The sequence below is a fragment of the Eschrichtius robustus genome, chromosome 4 (assembly GCF_028021215.1).
Source record: "Eschrichtius robustus isolate mEscRob2 chromosome 4, mEscRob2.pri, whole genome shotgun sequence".
NCBI lineage: Eukaryota > Metazoa > Chordata > Mammalia > Artiodactyla > Eschrichtiidae > Eschrichtius > Eschrichtius robustus.
Genome location: NC_090827.1, coordinates 51,646,036 through 51,662,988, shown reverse-complemented (window position 1 = coordinate 51,662,988; position 16,953 = coordinate 51,646,036). Strand labels below are relative to the sequence as shown.

General features: G+C 34.5%; 1 protein-coding gene across 6 annotated transcripts in view; it reads right to left on the bottom strand.

Annotated features, from left to right (window-relative positions):
* The window catches only part of WDFY3 (WD repeat and FYVE domain containing 3), a 272,029-nt gene that overhangs the window by 125,760 nt on the left and 129,316 nt on the right, over window positions 1-16,953 (bottom strand). For all 6 annotated transcript variants that reach the window (XM_068542705.1, XM_068542706.1, XM_068542707.1 and 3 more), the window contains 5 exons: window positions 16,459-16,645; window positions 14,562-14,728; window positions 6,023-6,490; window positions 5,013-5,114; window positions 1,532-1,725 (listed from right to left, as the gene is read on the bottom strand). In XM_068542705.1, coding sequence (XP_068398806.1) covers window positions 1,532-1,725; window positions 5,013-5,114; window positions 6,023-6,490; window positions 14,562-14,728; window positions 16,459-16,645 — 1,118 coding nt within the window. The remainder of the gene's footprint in view (window positions 1-1,531; window positions 1,726-5,012; window positions 5,115-6,022; window positions 6,491-14,561; window positions 14,729-16,458; window positions 16,646-16,953) is intronic.

Sequence of the window (16,953 nt, the reverse complement as noted above, 5' to 3'; positions counted from 1 at the left end):
CCATGAATAACTTAATATCCTGCTTAAATCAATAATTAATGATAATGTAGCAAATGCCAAAGCTACAAGGAAATGTAGATGCTAGGTGGTTAATTAGGCAAAATCATCAGCTACATATTAACTCCATTTGCATAAATCTAATGCTTACAATTCAAATTTGTACATTGGCAGAATTATAAAATACTACATATTACAAATTAAACTACATAGGTCTGTGGTTGTCTCAACTGAATGGAGACCGTGAGAAGCAATTCTGAATGAAGCAAAAATGGAAACTGAAACTGGAATCCCAAATCCTCCTCGCTGCCTTCCAACACTACTTCATGCCCTCAAAGCAGTGGAATGCTGGAGCCAGCTCATACCGGTCATGAGAGCCAACAGTTTTATTTTTGGAATTCTGCATACCAGTTGTTAAAAACATAACCATAATTAAACACTAAGTTCTATAAATTTAAAACTAAATTAATTATTTTAAAAACAAAAGTAATAAATACTCAAAACTCTGTACTTCTTAGTTATTTTCTATATTTTATTATTATTTGTGCCCTTGAGATATTATACATTGGGGTACTACTGTACACCTCTTCCCAAGCCACATTCAGTAACACATTAGTTGCCTGAAACAGGTCACAGTGGGAGTACTGACACCATGGAAATCAGTAAATGCAGCAATATCAGGACACACTCCTGTCTTCCTCCTGTCTCAGAGTCAGTTATCACCATTTATCACAACAGCACTGTTTTAAAATTACAGGTCAGTTAATTGCCTCTTGTTGGCTTTATCTACCAATATTTTACAAATCCAATTACAAAGGTACCAAGAAAGGAGGAAAATGTATGTTTAAAAAGTTGGCAACCTTAACAACTTTTGAAGGCACTTGTTTTTACCCCAACAATCCCCTCAAATATACAAATGTTCCTCAATATTGATACGCATGTAGATGTCTTCCTTGTCTAAGAGATAAATTGTGGTCCGATTATTCTTGCTTTTAAGTTAAAATGCACACTCAAAATTGTCATTATGGGAATTCCCTGGCGGTCCAGTGGTTAGGACTCCGTGCTTTCACTGCCAGGGCCTGGGTTCAATCCCTGGTCGGGGAACTAAGATCCCACAAGCCATGCAGCCAGGCCAAAAAAAAAAAAAATGTCATTATACTCAAAACAGGATGAAACATACAACAGCATAAAGAAAAACATACAAATTTCTCATTATTGATGAGAAATTAACTGAATAAAGCAAAAGTTTAATAAAAGAAATACATGATTCTAGAAGGGAGCTATACTTCCTGTCATGTCTGTGGCAGGAACAGGGTGAGGGTCCCAGGAGAGGAAGTCAGAGGGAGAAGAGAGCTGTCGTCCCCAGGGCCCTTGGAGGCCAGGTTAGAGACACTGCTTTTCTTCAGTTATTATTTTGACATAATTTTAGACTCGAAGAAAAATTGCAAGAATATTTCATAGTAGTTTTAAGTTATTTAAAAACTGCCACAGATTTTAGTAGTAAAAGTCATACCAACACACTTATCAAACTTACTCTTAGGATGTCAGTCTTCAGCTGCAGTTCTGTTGGTGGGGCTGAGTGCATCAACCCCAGGAGCGTGCCCATGTCATCATCCCCATTTGGAGAAAGCACCAACTGCTGGATCATCATCAGGGCATGCTGCCGACATTGCGGGTACCTTACTATATTATGCGCACATCTTGCGCCTCCAAATTCTCGAAAAATTCCTTGGAGGAAGGAGAAAAAAGAACAATATGGGCTAACTTAAAACATTCTAAGCCGAATGAATTAAAACCTGATCTTTTTGTAGAAAGAGTAACTCAAAAGAATGCACATAACACCCACCCAGCTATTTCACTTTTTAAATTACAATAGAAAAATCTCCTTTTAAATTTACAATTACAATACAATACAAAACTGTGGGTTGTCAGCAAAGGCATATACAAATTTTCTGTAGATTTCCTTTATGCAAGAATGCCCTGGGGCTTCCCTGGTAGTGCAGTGGTTAAGAATCTGCAACTAAGCCCACGCGCCACAGCTACTGAAGCCCGTGTGCCTAGAGCCTGTGCTCTGCAACAAGATAAGCCCACACACCTCAACGAAGAGTAGCCCCTGCTCACTGCAACCAGAGAAAAGCCAGAGCGCAGCAACGAAGACCCAACGCAGCCAAAAATAAAATAAATAAATTTGGGAAAAAAAAAAAAAGAGAGAGAGGGAGCAACTGTAAAAAAAAAAAAAAAAAAAAGAAAAGAAAAAAAGCATGTCCTGGTATGGTCAACATGTCCAACTTCTCCAAATCTAGACTATTCGGAAATTTCATAGGTAGATACCAAAGAGGCCAATATTTTTATGTAGAGGCTTTACTGAACAATATTTGAAATCAGTTTAGTAAAAGGCTTTTAGATGAACAATATCCCAAATAAATGAGGTTTAAACTGAACAAGGCTTCTAAAACAGTAGCAAGAAAACAATGGAATAAGTTATTCTGCAATGAGAAAAATTACAAGGAACCAAACTTTTTTAGTTAGTAGAGCACACAAACAGAAAGAAGACAAACGCTATAACAGAAAGCATTAGTCACTGCACTGTCCCAAAGGCTTTATGTAGATTGATTTATTTAATCCTCACCCCCTACTACACAGATGAACATATGAGACACGCAGAAGTTGAGTAACTTCTCAAGAAGTTGAGTGGCCAAGGTCAGCCATACAGCTAGCAAGCAGCCAGCAGGATTTATGCCTATATAGGCGCGTTCTATAGCCTGTGCTTTTGACCATGAATGATACTATTCTTATGTCAAATACCATCTTTTGAGTATATAAAAAAAAATGGACCAAGTGATCTAAATCATCAATTAGTATTTCCTCCAAAGTAATTGTTCTATCCTTTATGCTTTCAGAGTACCTTGTATATGCCACAATTGTAATAGTTTGTATCAAACAGTCTTAGTATTATTTGCTTATATATTTGGTCCCCCATTAGAATTTGATTTCCTTCTGGCCTGTGTTTCAAAAAATGTTTCCTGAAGGAATAAATGTCAGTATATTTTGTGGAAGTGGCCACTGTTCTATTTAGTGACTTTCTATTTGCTAACTTCATAAGAATTCTATAACCTTGAAGTGAACGTAAGTCATGTGCTTGAGATTTAGCACATGGAAGGCCAGGTTTACTTACTTCCTGGTTGTCAGGTAGTGCCCATTAGACAATCATAATGGCTAATAATTTTTTGAATACTTACTATGAGCAAAATACTATTTTAAGTGCTTGAGATCACACAGCTAATAACACCTTTCTTAACAAGGAAAAGACAGTCAATAAGAAAAGAACTTTGTGAAAATTTCTGGCACGCTGGGAGATGGATTAAGTGACATTTGGTCTTATAGGGTCAACTCTTCAGTGGAATTGTTCAGTCTCTTCCTATGTAACTCTAGATCATGTCATAAAAAGCTAATTTGCCAAATAAATTGTTAGTACATCCTCATTTCTGACTATTTCAGCTAACTAAACTTAGTGGAAATAAGGAGATTAAGATACCACAGACAAAATGTTAGTATCATACCCATTAAATTTTATCATACTTATTGTTTGTATTACCTTCTAAATTCATTCAACTCTGTACTGGCATTTACCAAAACTGTACTTAAATAATTACTTATACAATTATGTGTTTACATCTTTCTTCATCAGGTTGTAATTCCTTTGGGGCGAGAATTATCCTTTCTTTTGGGCTGCGTTGGGTCTTTGTTGCTGCGCGCGGGCTTTCTCTAGTTGTGGCGAGTGGGGGCTACTCTTCGTTGCGGTGCGCGGGCTTCTCATTGAGGTGGCTTCTCTTGTTGCAGAGCATGCACTCTAGGCACGTGGGCTTCAGTAGTTGCAGCACGTGGGCTCAGTAGTTGCAGAACGCAGGCCCTAGAGCTCACAGGCTTCAGTAGTTGTGGTGTGTGGGCTCAGTAGTTGCAGTGCGCGGGCTCTAGAGCACAGACTCAGTAGTTGTGGCGCGCGGGCTTAGTTGTTCCGTGGCATGTGGGATCTTCCCGGACCAGGGATCATGGGATCTTCCCGGACCAGGGATCGAACCCGTGTCCCCTGCATTGGCAGGCGGATTCTTAACCACTGTACCACCAGGTAAGTCTAAGAATTATCTCTGCATTTTGAACACCTAGCATGGTGTCTAGGACACACGATATATTTTAAATATGTTGCATATTGGGCTCCTCCGCATTCAGGCAAATAGGCATGCATTTGTGTGTTTGCTAGTTCATTTATTTGTTCATTAACTCATTCGTTTCTAGCTTGCCATAACACTTAAAATACAATTCAAGTTCCTCAGCATGGCCTAAAAAAGCTCTATATGATCTGCGCTCAGCCTACTCATCTGAACTCACCTCCTCATCACTTATTCCTTTCAAGTTGTATTGACATTGGTGCCTGGGAGGTTCTTGACACTGGCTAAAATTTTAAGTAATCTTTTTCAAAAGCAAGTGTGATATTTTATAAATACAGTTGGACCGTTTATTAATGACAGGTAGAAAAAGATTGAAGAAAAGTTGAGATTAAAGATAAACAAAAGATTTTCTGAATCCATTTTTACCTGGGAGAGGCAAGTTTTATTCTTTTCAGTATTTCCCTAAGGTTGTAACATTATAATACTCTGACTTGAATTACTAAATAATTAAGAGAATCACAATGTTTTGGAAAATATTTAAATAAGCAAAGTTATTTGATGAAGAGTCTGCACTATATAAGTAAAAAAACAGAAAAAGAATACTTCAAACACAAGGCATACAATAAAATATAAGAATATATTTTGAAGTAATAATAATGTTATATATTTTGTCATTCATAAACTTAGGAAGGTCAAAAGTATTGCATTTCTAGAGATACGATGGTGCCATCACTGAATCAATAGTTTTTCCTCTAAGTGACAGGAGCATTTCAGAAGCAAGAATCATTACAGAAGACAAACCAGAGGTAATATCCTCCCAAAGCATTTGCTAGAAAATTTTCTAATTACCTGCATTTGTGTTTGATCCTTGAAGAAGCACTGTCAAGGTCTCCATGACCAACAAAGCCAGGTGTTTTTGGTCTTCAAATGAACTATTATTTCTTGAGTCCCCTAGGAAAAAAGAATTAAAGGTCCAAATCACAGAAGTTATAAGCTTATTTTTTTCTGGATTTAGGATTTTTTAAATAATTTAAAAAATAATTCCTATCACTTTTACCATCAACACAACTTACATAATACAGCCTTTAAAAATGATACACATGTCTACCAGCTACCAAAAGTGAAGTCAAAATCAATGTTTATAGATTTCATTTTGGTGTGGCTAGAAAGCTAGAGCTACCTAACAAATATTAAAAAGGAAAATGCCAATCAAAGTAAAATGTATCCTTCTCACAGGTGCTTTCCTAATCAAGGAGGTCAACGGAAGAATGCTAGATTTTAATGCACCAAAGAGAATGAAAAGTTTATGAATAGCGCTGTCTATTCAACTTGCATTAATTCATTCAACACGTTTAATACTAAGTGGCAGATACTACTATGCTTTAAACAGATTTATCAGAAAGGACGAAAAACCTCAAATTTAAGGTACCTAATGATAATTCATATGTGTATACATAATATCACTAAAGAGATGTATTTATTTGCTCTCTATAATTAAAAAAAAACGTTTCAAGGCACCTAAACATCCCAACTGTTTCTAGAAGCTTTTTTTATTCCCTCTTAGAAACAAAGTAGTAGACATTGGTCACGTGGATCATAAATGTTTTCCTCAGTTTTTACCTTAAATTCTCTTCCACCACAACATATTTCTGTCCCCCCCAACCCCCTGCCTTTCCCCAATTCCCTAATAGAGGTTGAATGAACAAGTTAACTTGTGGGAAACATTCACAAGGATCTCATAATAATGCACATTACTAAGTAATTCAAATCAATAAAAAAAATGACAGGCAAAACGTGAACAAAACACCCTGCTCAAACCCCTTTGTCAAATAAAAATAAAATTATGGAAAGTGCTTTACCTTGTTCATTTAGTGCCTGAGTTGGATCCTTCAAGAGGGCAGCATATTTGTGCAAAAGGTTTACCATGACCTCCAGAAGGCCCACCTCCCTGAACACGTCTTTAAATATGTAGTCGTGTCGTGTAAACTTAAGAAGTGTTTTCATTGCAATAATGCTACAGTGGTAAGAAGAGCTAGATTTTAAGAGGATGCTAACACTAATAAGTTCTTTACAAGGGATATAATTTAAGCTAAAAACGACGAACTCCAGCATCTCGAAGTATTTGTTTTGTACTTCTGGGAGTTTAGAAATCTTTTCTGCAAACTGTGACAGTGTGTGCTGTGACTCTAGGATGAAATAATTGGCATTGTCAGCCATGTAAATATTTGTGATGGCATCAAGAATGATGTGGGCAAGGAAGTTTGTTTTTGCTTTTAAAAATGCATTCTGAAGAACTGCAAAGGCCTGGATGTTTCTCACACTGTGACCTAAAATAGAAAACAAGAACACAAAAGTCAGTGCTTTGTGATATTTTCATCGTGGCAAACAAGTCTATTTATTTATTTATTTTTAAAATATGGAATTTAATAAATTTATTTATTTTTATTTATTTATTTTTGGCTGCGTTGGGTCTTTGTTGCTACATGCAGGCTTTCTCTAGTTGTGGCGAGGGGGGGCTACTCTTCATTGCGGTGTGCTGGCTTCTCACTGCGGTGGCTTCTCTTGTTGCGGAGCAAGGGCTCTAGGCACGCGGGCTTCAGTAGTTGTGGCACATGGGCTCAGCAGTTGTGGCTCGCGGGCTCTAGAGCGCAGGCTCAGTAGTTGTGGCGCGTGGGCTTAGTTGCTCTGTGGCATGTGGGATCTTCCTGGACCAGGGCTTGAACCCCTGTCCCCTGCATTGGCAGGCAGATTCTTTTTTTTTTTTGGTAAGCAAAATAATATCTTTATTTTTTTAAATTTAATTTAATTTTTTTAACATCTTTATTGGAGTATAATAGCTTTACAATGGTGTGTTAGTTTCTGCTTTATAACAACGTAAATCAGTTATACATATACATATGTCCCCATATCTCTTCCCTCTTGCATCTCCCTCCCTCCCACCCTCCCTATCCCACCGCTCTAGGTGGTCACAAAGCACCAAGCTGATCTCCCTGGCAGGTAGATTCTTAACCACTGTGCCACCAGGGAAGTCCCAAAACAAGTCTATTTAAACAGATTATGAATTGTAACATCTATCAACTATTTACTAAGAATACATCCTGTTTTCACAAAAGGTCTTCTTTGTCTTCAACAGGTTCAGTCATTTAATTAAAAATAAATAACAGTACTTAAGCTTTTAATGCAGCATTATGAATATTCTGATTCCAGAATAGTATATATTGAAACATCAGACTGTTTTAGAAAACATAAAGCAAATTATACAGGTCTAGGCTTCAGAGTTTGGAAATGTGCAGGAGTGTCATTTTTATTATCTGTAAGGTTGACCTTGACTATAAGAACAGTTACCTCTCAATGTGAAAAGGCTTTCAGGCTGAAGAGATAACAGGCATAAGAACAGCAAAAATGGCAGCAGGAAAACAGGAGGGGAAAATAATTCTCTAAGTTCCAGTTTTACATTTTTAATTATAACATTAGAACTTTTATGAAATTTTAATTCGGAAATTTATTTTGTTTTCAAGCTGGAAGTGTAATTTGTTTACATACATATTTGTTAAAGCAATTTATGGCCAGCTACTAGCTATATTTATAAATATCTGATTTTCAAACACACCAACTGGAAAAAACAAAAATCTGTATATAATAGCTCTTGTGAGGAAAATTAGTGACAATCATTATAAAGAAATTAACATAGGAAATATGTGAGGCAAATGAAAACAAGCGTTTGTCTGTAAAAACTGTCCCCAGGTTCACAACCATTAGGAATATAGAGCATTTGCAATAGTGACCAAACAGTTAACACAGAGCCTTACAGAATCAGCTGCATTTTAGAAAGAGGATAAACACAGAATGAGGAAAAATATAAAATGGGTTAGAAAGACTGCTCAGAAATTCTGGTTTGGACATTATCTGTATAATGCAAAGATTTTTAAAAAATCTTCAGTTTATATGTGACTTTAACTTTCTGTTTGTTTATAACATACAATCTTATTCCATGTGTGCCAAATGTCAAATCCTTACTTCCAGTTCCTTATTAATGTGATGCTTGCTCTTTTTGAGTACATCTTTACTTTTTATTACCTGCAGGTAGTCAAAAACCAAGCTTTGATAGACTGATGAACATACAAATGTACAAGTCTGACTACGTGTGACTAATAAGGTTAAAGAATAACTCTAATCAATATTTTGCATCTTTGGGCTATATGACAATATCAATTCTCACCATAAAGAAAGGAGTTAGAAAGAGCTGAACTTAGGGTAATGTGGGAAAATTTAGATTTTTCCGAGTTTAATTTTCATGATCTGGTTTTAAGTGATGTCACTGACAAAAGATAAGGCATATTAACCACCAACCCCCAAGAGCTGAACCGAACACAATGTGCAAAAATACACACAATTAAAAGTCAAATGTAAAATGTGGTAATCCTTGCATATAAAGATTAACAGTAGAAATGCAGTGGTCAGAGGAATTTTGGCTCTTTGTAATTTCTTTTTACTTACAGTAATGAATCTGCTGTGATTCATTACTTACTCCTTAATCCCCCTTGCTATCCAATTCATCTAGGGGCCATTAGCAAGGAGTTAAAGTAGGTTGATCAGAGTAAATGACCACGGAACATGAAGACTAACTGGTCTCCAAGACCAGCTTCAAGAGCAGAGCATTTTAACCAACGGAATAACCAATCAGTCTTATACTAACATGTAAAATTCAATCATTCCTGTGACTAATCCAGAAACAGATTTTGTAACATTATTTCCAAATTTAGTACACCTTATATACAATGAAACTAAACAGAATCTAATAATTTGGCTTTCTATCAGGAAAAACGATCTAAAGGAATGTCAGAACTCTAATTCCAAAATTAGTGGCACACACATTTGAAGTGTTGACGGCATCAGCAGTAATTATTCAGGACTGTCATAGCCATTAAATTCCTACAATATTTAATTGGGAAGGGAGCATAATTAAATCTAAAAGATAATTAGAAGATTGCTCTATATGAGACAGGAATATCCCCTAAATATTGACACATCAATGCTCTAATATTTTAACTAAACAGATGTATCCTGTATAAGTTTCAAAATTTGCATTAACTGACTAAAATCTGTTTAGCACACAAATAACTAAAATAAGAGTAAAGTAAGGAAATCATTCTAACAGATGACAATCACCATCTCATTACTCTCAAGTCTATATAAGCAGAAACAAAAGAAACTAATTATTCTAAGGTTTAGAAGAATAAGTGTATATATAACAAAGAATAGAGCTTTCTTATTTTCAGAATCTAATGTAAAAGTGAACGCTTGAAAAAAGAGCCTAGGGCTTCCCTGGTGGCGCAGTGGTTGAGAATCTACCTGCCAATGCAGGGGACACGGGTTTGAGCCCTGGTCTGGGAAGATCCCACATGCTGCGGAGCGACTAGGCCCGTGAGCCACAATTGCTGAGCCTGTGCGTCTGGAGCCTGTGCTCCGCAACAAGAGAGGCCACGATAGTGAGAGGCCCGCGCACCACGATGAAGAGGGGCCCCTGCTTGCCGCAACTGGAGAAAGCCCTCGTACAGAAACGAAGACCCAACACAGCCATAGATAAATAAAATAAATAAATAAATAAAAAATTTTAAAAAAGAAAGAAAAAAGTGGTCAAGTACTTTAAAAAAAAAAAAAAGAGCCTATATGACACAAGCATGAGCAAAATGTAAAATGAAGTAAGAATAAAGGTCTAAATAAAGAAATGCAAGAGTTCATTCAGTAAACAGACACTGAATATTGTTTTTCAGATTCCAAGTCACCAGAGTTAGATTTCTTACAACACTGCAGAGGATGGCTCTGAGAAGAAGAGACGAATAGAAAGGTGAACAGTTACAAAGACACCTCTGGTAATCCAGGTGAGTGATCTGCACAGCCTCAACTAAGGTAGTGGCAGTAGGGCTGTTACCAGAAGGGAGGAAATTAATAAATGTTTAGGAAGTATAAGACAGAAAGTAACGAATGAATTACACACATGTGAGTGACCAATCAGAATGACAGCTGGCTATAGACAATCCTCAGGGTTATATATACTCCCGCAAGCCAGCTGAACATCAGCCCCGGCCACATTCGCATCCAATACAAAGTGAACCAGAAGAGATAAAAAGCTCTCAAAAGTAAACCCATGATGAACAATGCAAGGCACTTTGGTTACTAGCGTGAACAAAAATACGAGAAAGGAAAAAATACATTATCCTTTTATATTGGTTAATGTGTTACGAGAATTAATGTGTTACAAGACAATGTTTGTAAAGGTGAAGCCACAGAAGAGTTCTGAAAAAGACAGGTATGGTCTTTTTTTATGAAGAGATATATTCTCTATTAAACATGTATTAAAAGCACTCGCTGTGTTTTGGGAACAAATTTGGAAGCTATGGAGAGCTATGAATTACAGAGTACAACCTTGCAAAGATGTTTCTAGCATAGTTAAGGTAAAAATCCACCATGGAGTCGTTATTAAACAGAAGGACTGCTACATTTTTCTTTAATTTCCTTCTTTAGAAAAATCTATCTGCTGGTGAGGATACAAAGTTTTATAAAAAGCTTTTGCTATATAATATAGAAACAGGAGTCATTTTCAAGCTTTAACATACACACACAGATACATTTACCAGCTTCACTAATAACTCAGTCTACTTTTTCTTTTAAATTTTATATTTCTATACTGTTCCACTTGACCTAAAATCAGCAGTAAAAATAAGGTAGGTAAACTGTTTCTATGTACAGAGCAATATAAGGCAGATATATTTATGTTTTCCCTTTTAAATGTAATTATCAATGAATGGGTAAAAATTCCTTGGTAACAGGAATTTTCTTTTCATAGATAATGAAAGGGAAACCAGTGAAGTCAAAGAAAATATTCCCCAAAGTACCCCTAAGAAATAACTGACAAAAAGTATGATAGTGTCAAATATATCAGAATATACACAGCTCCAACTTATAAATAGTCCAGACCAAAGAGTTAAAATCTGTAAAGGACTATCATTGCCTCATTCTATCAATGTTAAATAAACATGGCCTCATCACAGCTGGATTTCCTCATCTCCATTCCTGTGCAATAGTCCATTATCTCTTCTATAAACTACAACAAGTAATCCAAAATGAAATTAAAAAAAACAATTTTATTCACAACAGTATCAAAAAGAATAAAATATTTACGAATAAATTTAACAAAAGAACTGGAAGTTCTATACAATGGACACTATAAAACATTGCTGAGAGAAAATACTAGGACCCAAATAAGGGATAGTTGTATGCTCATGAATTGAAGGACTCAATACTGTTAAGCTGTCAAGTCTCTCCAAACTGATCTACAGATTCAATGTACTCCCAATGAATATCTCAGCAGGCTTTTTTTTTTGTTTTCAATAATTGACAAATTATTAAATTCATATGGAAGTTCAAAGGACCTAGAATAGCCAAAATAATTTTGAAAAGGAAGAACAAAATTGGACAACTTAAATGACTCTATTTCAAGACTTTAAAGATATAGCAATCAAGACCATACAGTATTGGCTTAAGGACAGACACATTAATGGAGCAGAACTGAGAAAGAGTTCCAGATGTATCGTTATATAATCTTTTTCAATAAAGAGTCCTAGCACGTGTGCATATCCGTAGCGGGAAAACAAAAAACAAACCCTACTTCCTACCATATACAAAAATTAACTTGAAAGGTATCATAGACCTTAGTGTAAGAGTTAAAATATGAAACTCCTAGAAGAAATCAGGAGATCTCAGTGAATTTGGGTTAAGATTTCTTCAGTATGAGGCAAAACCCACAAAATATTTTAAAAGTGATAAATTTGGACTTCATCAAAATTAAAAACTTGTGATCATCAAAGATACTACCAAGAAAAGGCACATCAAGACTAAGAGAACATACTTACAAAATGTATGTATCTTATAAAGGACTTATCCAGAATATCTGAAGAACTCTTAAAATTCCAATAAAACAAACAATCCTATCAAACATTAGACACAGAGATCTGAACCAAAGCAGAGACACAGACAGCAAATAAGAACACAAAAAGATGCTTGAAATATTTTAGAAAAGGCAAATTATAAAAAAGAATAAGATACTATTACATACTTGAATATCTAAAATTAAGACTAATAACACCAAGTGTTTCTGAGGATGTAAAGCAAACTTTCATACATAGCTGATGTGAATGCAAAATGGGACAGCCACTTTAGAAAATAGTTTGGCAGTTTCTCATAAAGTTAAACATACATCTACCATATGAATCAGAAATTCCACTGCTTGGTATCACCCCAAAGAAATGAAAACATATGTCCACACAAAGACTTGTTTTATACGAACGTTTCTGGTACATTGATTCATGACAGTTAAATAAACACCATCAACTGTTGAATGGATAAACAAATTGCAGGATATCTAAACAATGAAATACTATCCAGCATTAAAAAGGAACTTCAGATATATGCAATAACATGGATAAATGTTGAAAATGAACAAAGCCAGATACAAGAAACTACATAATTTATGAGTCTAGTTTATGAAATTCTAGAAAGGGCAAAACCAAAGCAGATCGGTGGTTACCAGGGCAAGGGGATAATGAGGGGGGCACTGAATACAAAAAGGAACAAGGAAACTTTTAGAAGGATGGGAATATTCCATATCATGATTATGGTGGTGAGAGCACAACCACATGTATTTACCTAAACTCATCAAACTCAACACTTAAAATGGATACATTTTAATATATACAAATTATACCTCAATACTGCTGACAAAAAATAAAACACATTCCATATTCCCTTTATGTGGAATAGAACTATCTACTTTAGCCTGTATAATAACTCTACAAAGTAGGTCATGGGAAAGAGATAATTTTAAGTTATAAATGAAACTCAAAATGACCTAGCTTGACCCATTCATTTTATAGAATATTACATCAATGTTTCTGAAGAAGAAATTGATATCTAGAAAGGTTAGGTCACTCATGGTTACCTGAATTCTGACTCTTAGGGCAACATCCTTTCTAGCTAACCTTGTTTTCATAAACATGCCACTGAATTCTCAAAATAACCCCCAGAGGTGCTAGGTTATGTACATATCATCCCTGTTATGGATGAGGCAAAATCAGGCAGACATATGAGGAAGGTTAATTTAGATGCATTAATTATCTCATTATAGTAGTGTAATTACAAAATTATACTACTGTAACTAAATATTACATCAGTGTTACAAGCAGACTGAGTAACCAAATGAAACAATGAAATCTAAAATAGGATGTATATTGCTGAGCTATTTTTAGTTTGAACTCATAGAAAGAGTTAATTGTAGAATACTCAAGCTAGAGTCTACGAATTAGAAGAGTTAATTTAATATTGTTCCTTAATATTAAATAAAATGAAGCCTTGAACTGCTCAGTAAGATATTCCCAGATTTTGCTTACTTAAAAAGTTCTGTATAACCTATACACTGAGGGTACATCTTATGGAAGTAAGTTTGACAACTTCAATCTAAGTTGTGACTTTTCAATATAATTTTCTCCAGTAAATTAAATTTAGGATATTCTAGTATATCTATTTATTCTCACTGACTTAAAAATTTATAACTGCTAGCTTCTATGTCATAAAATACATAGATAACGTACTGTGAAATTTAAATAACCAGACATTCTGATATTTTTTGGCTAGTTAAATTTTACATGCAAATATCATAATTGTATTGAATACTTAGTATGTAACAATAATGTGAAAGGAACTATTAGAGGCCTGTGGGCTCAGATTCTTTCAGAATGGTTATTATGCATTTAAAAAATGAAAATAAACAATAAAACTAGCTTGCACTCTTACATAACTGTTATTAATTATACAATAAATTTTCTTAGTAAAAGATCACTAGATGAAGAACCAAAGTTAGGAAATCTGAACTATAAAGTTTATTCTCTGACCCAAAAATATGTAATGTAACTTCTCTGTACGTAGGTTTGCTTAAATAAAATATAAGCATGTACCCCTGTGTTTTCTATATACCTCTTATATAGAGACAGGTATAGAGATCAGAGTGTGAATCAAGTTCCATCCACATAAACTGGAAATGTGTGGAGTGTCAACATTCGACAGAGGCATGTTTGGATTATTAAACTGTTTGAATATTAAAATGAAATACTAAAATATAAATCTTACTGCTTTTTAAAATATTTTCATATTATTTTCAAGTATTTGATCTGCTAAAGACTGTCACTCAAGAAATTATACCATAGAAAGCACCAACTTTAATGAAAAACAGCATATTACCTTTCTATAAATAACATAAATAAAGAGCAATCAAAATCTGACTAATTCATTCTTTCTCTATTTCTCTGAGTGGCTCAGAATGGGGGCAAAAAAAAAAAGACTCACCTTTGCCTGCAGGCTGAGGTACTGCAAATCCAGGCAATAAAAAAGGTGCCCCTGTGGTAATACCAGCTGGTTTTAGTTCACTGACACCATATGTTGTTAGGGAAGTTATCAGATTAACCAGATCTTTCAAGGCATCTTTGGATTCTGCCTCTTTTGCTTGTTCCAATCTAGGAAAAGTATGATTTAGCAAATATGTTTTCTCTTGTGTTGTATTTTCAAATTTAATACAGAAAGAAAATTTCAATTTTATATGCAATACATAAATGTATAGAGTACTACAAGAAGTTTCTTCTTACATTTTTTTCCTATATGACAACATACTATTTTTATAAATCTACAAATTTTATTATAAGATACGATGGTGCATTTGAAAGAAATTATACCAATAGTCAGGACACCTGATAAATGCTGATTTTGCCACTAACAGTATTATTTTAGGTAGATCACTAATCTTTGGTATAGAAAGTCTCTATAATATAAAAGGATTAGATTAAATATCGCTTAAGTTCCTTAAGGCTCTAAGGTTATAAAAGTTTCACTGTTTATAACCAAAAACCTTATCAACCATTTCTTTCCCAAGATATTTTCTCTGTTAATTTTTTTTTTTAACATCTTTACTGGAGTATAATTGCTTTTCTCTGTTAATTTTAAAAAGTGAATTCCTTGGGAAGATTGGTAAGACTTTATCTGTATTTCATTAATTAATTCAAATACTCGCATTACAGTACATTTAAATAAACTTCTGAGAGTCTCTAACAATTTTTGAAAACAGTCTTAATTCCTTTAATGTTGTCTTTTTTTAATGTGAAAAGTTTTGTTTTAATAATATTTTCATACCATACACAGAATGTTGTAACCTGTTTTTTTTCACTAACTAGTGTTATGCACATGCCTCTCCGTGTTAGTATAAACTCGCAATAGATATGCTTTTAATGGCTATGGAGAGCCAACCGTAGATTTGGGGAGTGGAGGGTGGGACAGCTAGTAGATACCAGAATTCAGGAGCACTAACATGCATAAAACTTTGTGTGCCTTAGAATTATATCTTTAGGATCAATAAACATAAGTGAAATTATTTTGTCAAAGAGTGTCAACATTTTTAAGGCTCTTGAATTCTCAAAGGACTGCATCAATTAGTAATGTGAATTAGTTATTTCATAAACTTTCATATGTCCTCGTTTGGAAATTAGGATATATATGCAAGATTATATTCTTGGGGGTTGCCTAGTATTAAGTAATGGCAATGAGGTCAAACTGGTGTTAGAAATAAAAAGTTTAGAAAATAGTGCTGGTTTACAGTAGATCAAATAATTTAAACATAATTAATGGCCCAGGAACAAGTAGCAAGACAGGAGTATCTTCTTCCTAATAAACTTGTAACCAGCCATTTTCCCAGTATATACATGGAACATTTGGGATGAAAAAGGAGGCTAGTGAAACATTTTTAGACTGACATTTGTTTTATATATACATTTGTAATGTCTCATTCAGTCTACAAAATTATTCTTATTATTAACTACATTAATAATAACACTGGAGGTACTGATAAGGAAAATCAAAAATATAATTAAGCAAGAAGAATTTACACTTCAGGAAGATGTTAATTAGTTCAAACTCTTCTCCCTCAGCTACTAAAGATGAGCAGATTTCTTCTTCACATCTAACCATTGACTCCATGTTTGCAGCCTACATTTTCCAAATTAACTGTAAATTCATTCTTTGAACTCTCTTGACAGAACAGGAATAAAAAGAAGTGATTAAAGCTAAGAGGATAAAGTATACATTAAAAAAGTGATTGGTTGATTTCTTCTTCCCTATAACCCCAAACTACATTGTTTCCTTCGATGAAAAGACTGAGTAGAAATTTAAAATATATTCTTAAATTATGGGGTTTTACCTAAGCAAGAGATCACAAAGGAAACTGTATCCTTGCCATATCCGAAAATCATCCAAAAGAGTTTGGGAAACATCACTGGAATCTTTGAGGAAACAAGAAAGCCCAGCAAACATTTCAACAATTTCTAGGGGAGACAGGTCATCTGATTGCTGCATATTCTGAACACACGTAGATAAACATTCTTTTTCTGTAAAAATAAAGAATTGAATAAGTATATATATGTATAATTTGTCAACTGCTTAAGAAAATTTCCTTCATTCTTAACTGGTGTTTAATGAAACATTAAATTTTAGTGTATCTATAAAATATTGTAAGACAAATGTTACACATTCTAAAAGCAAATGTAAGATTCAAATTGATTGAGGAAGCTCTGCCTCTAAGTAGTAAACAAAGGGTAATACAGGAAATGTTAAAAATTAGTTGACATTTATTACAGTTTCTACATCATATTTAGATGTTTTACTATTCAACAAAATGACTGCCTGCTGCCATATG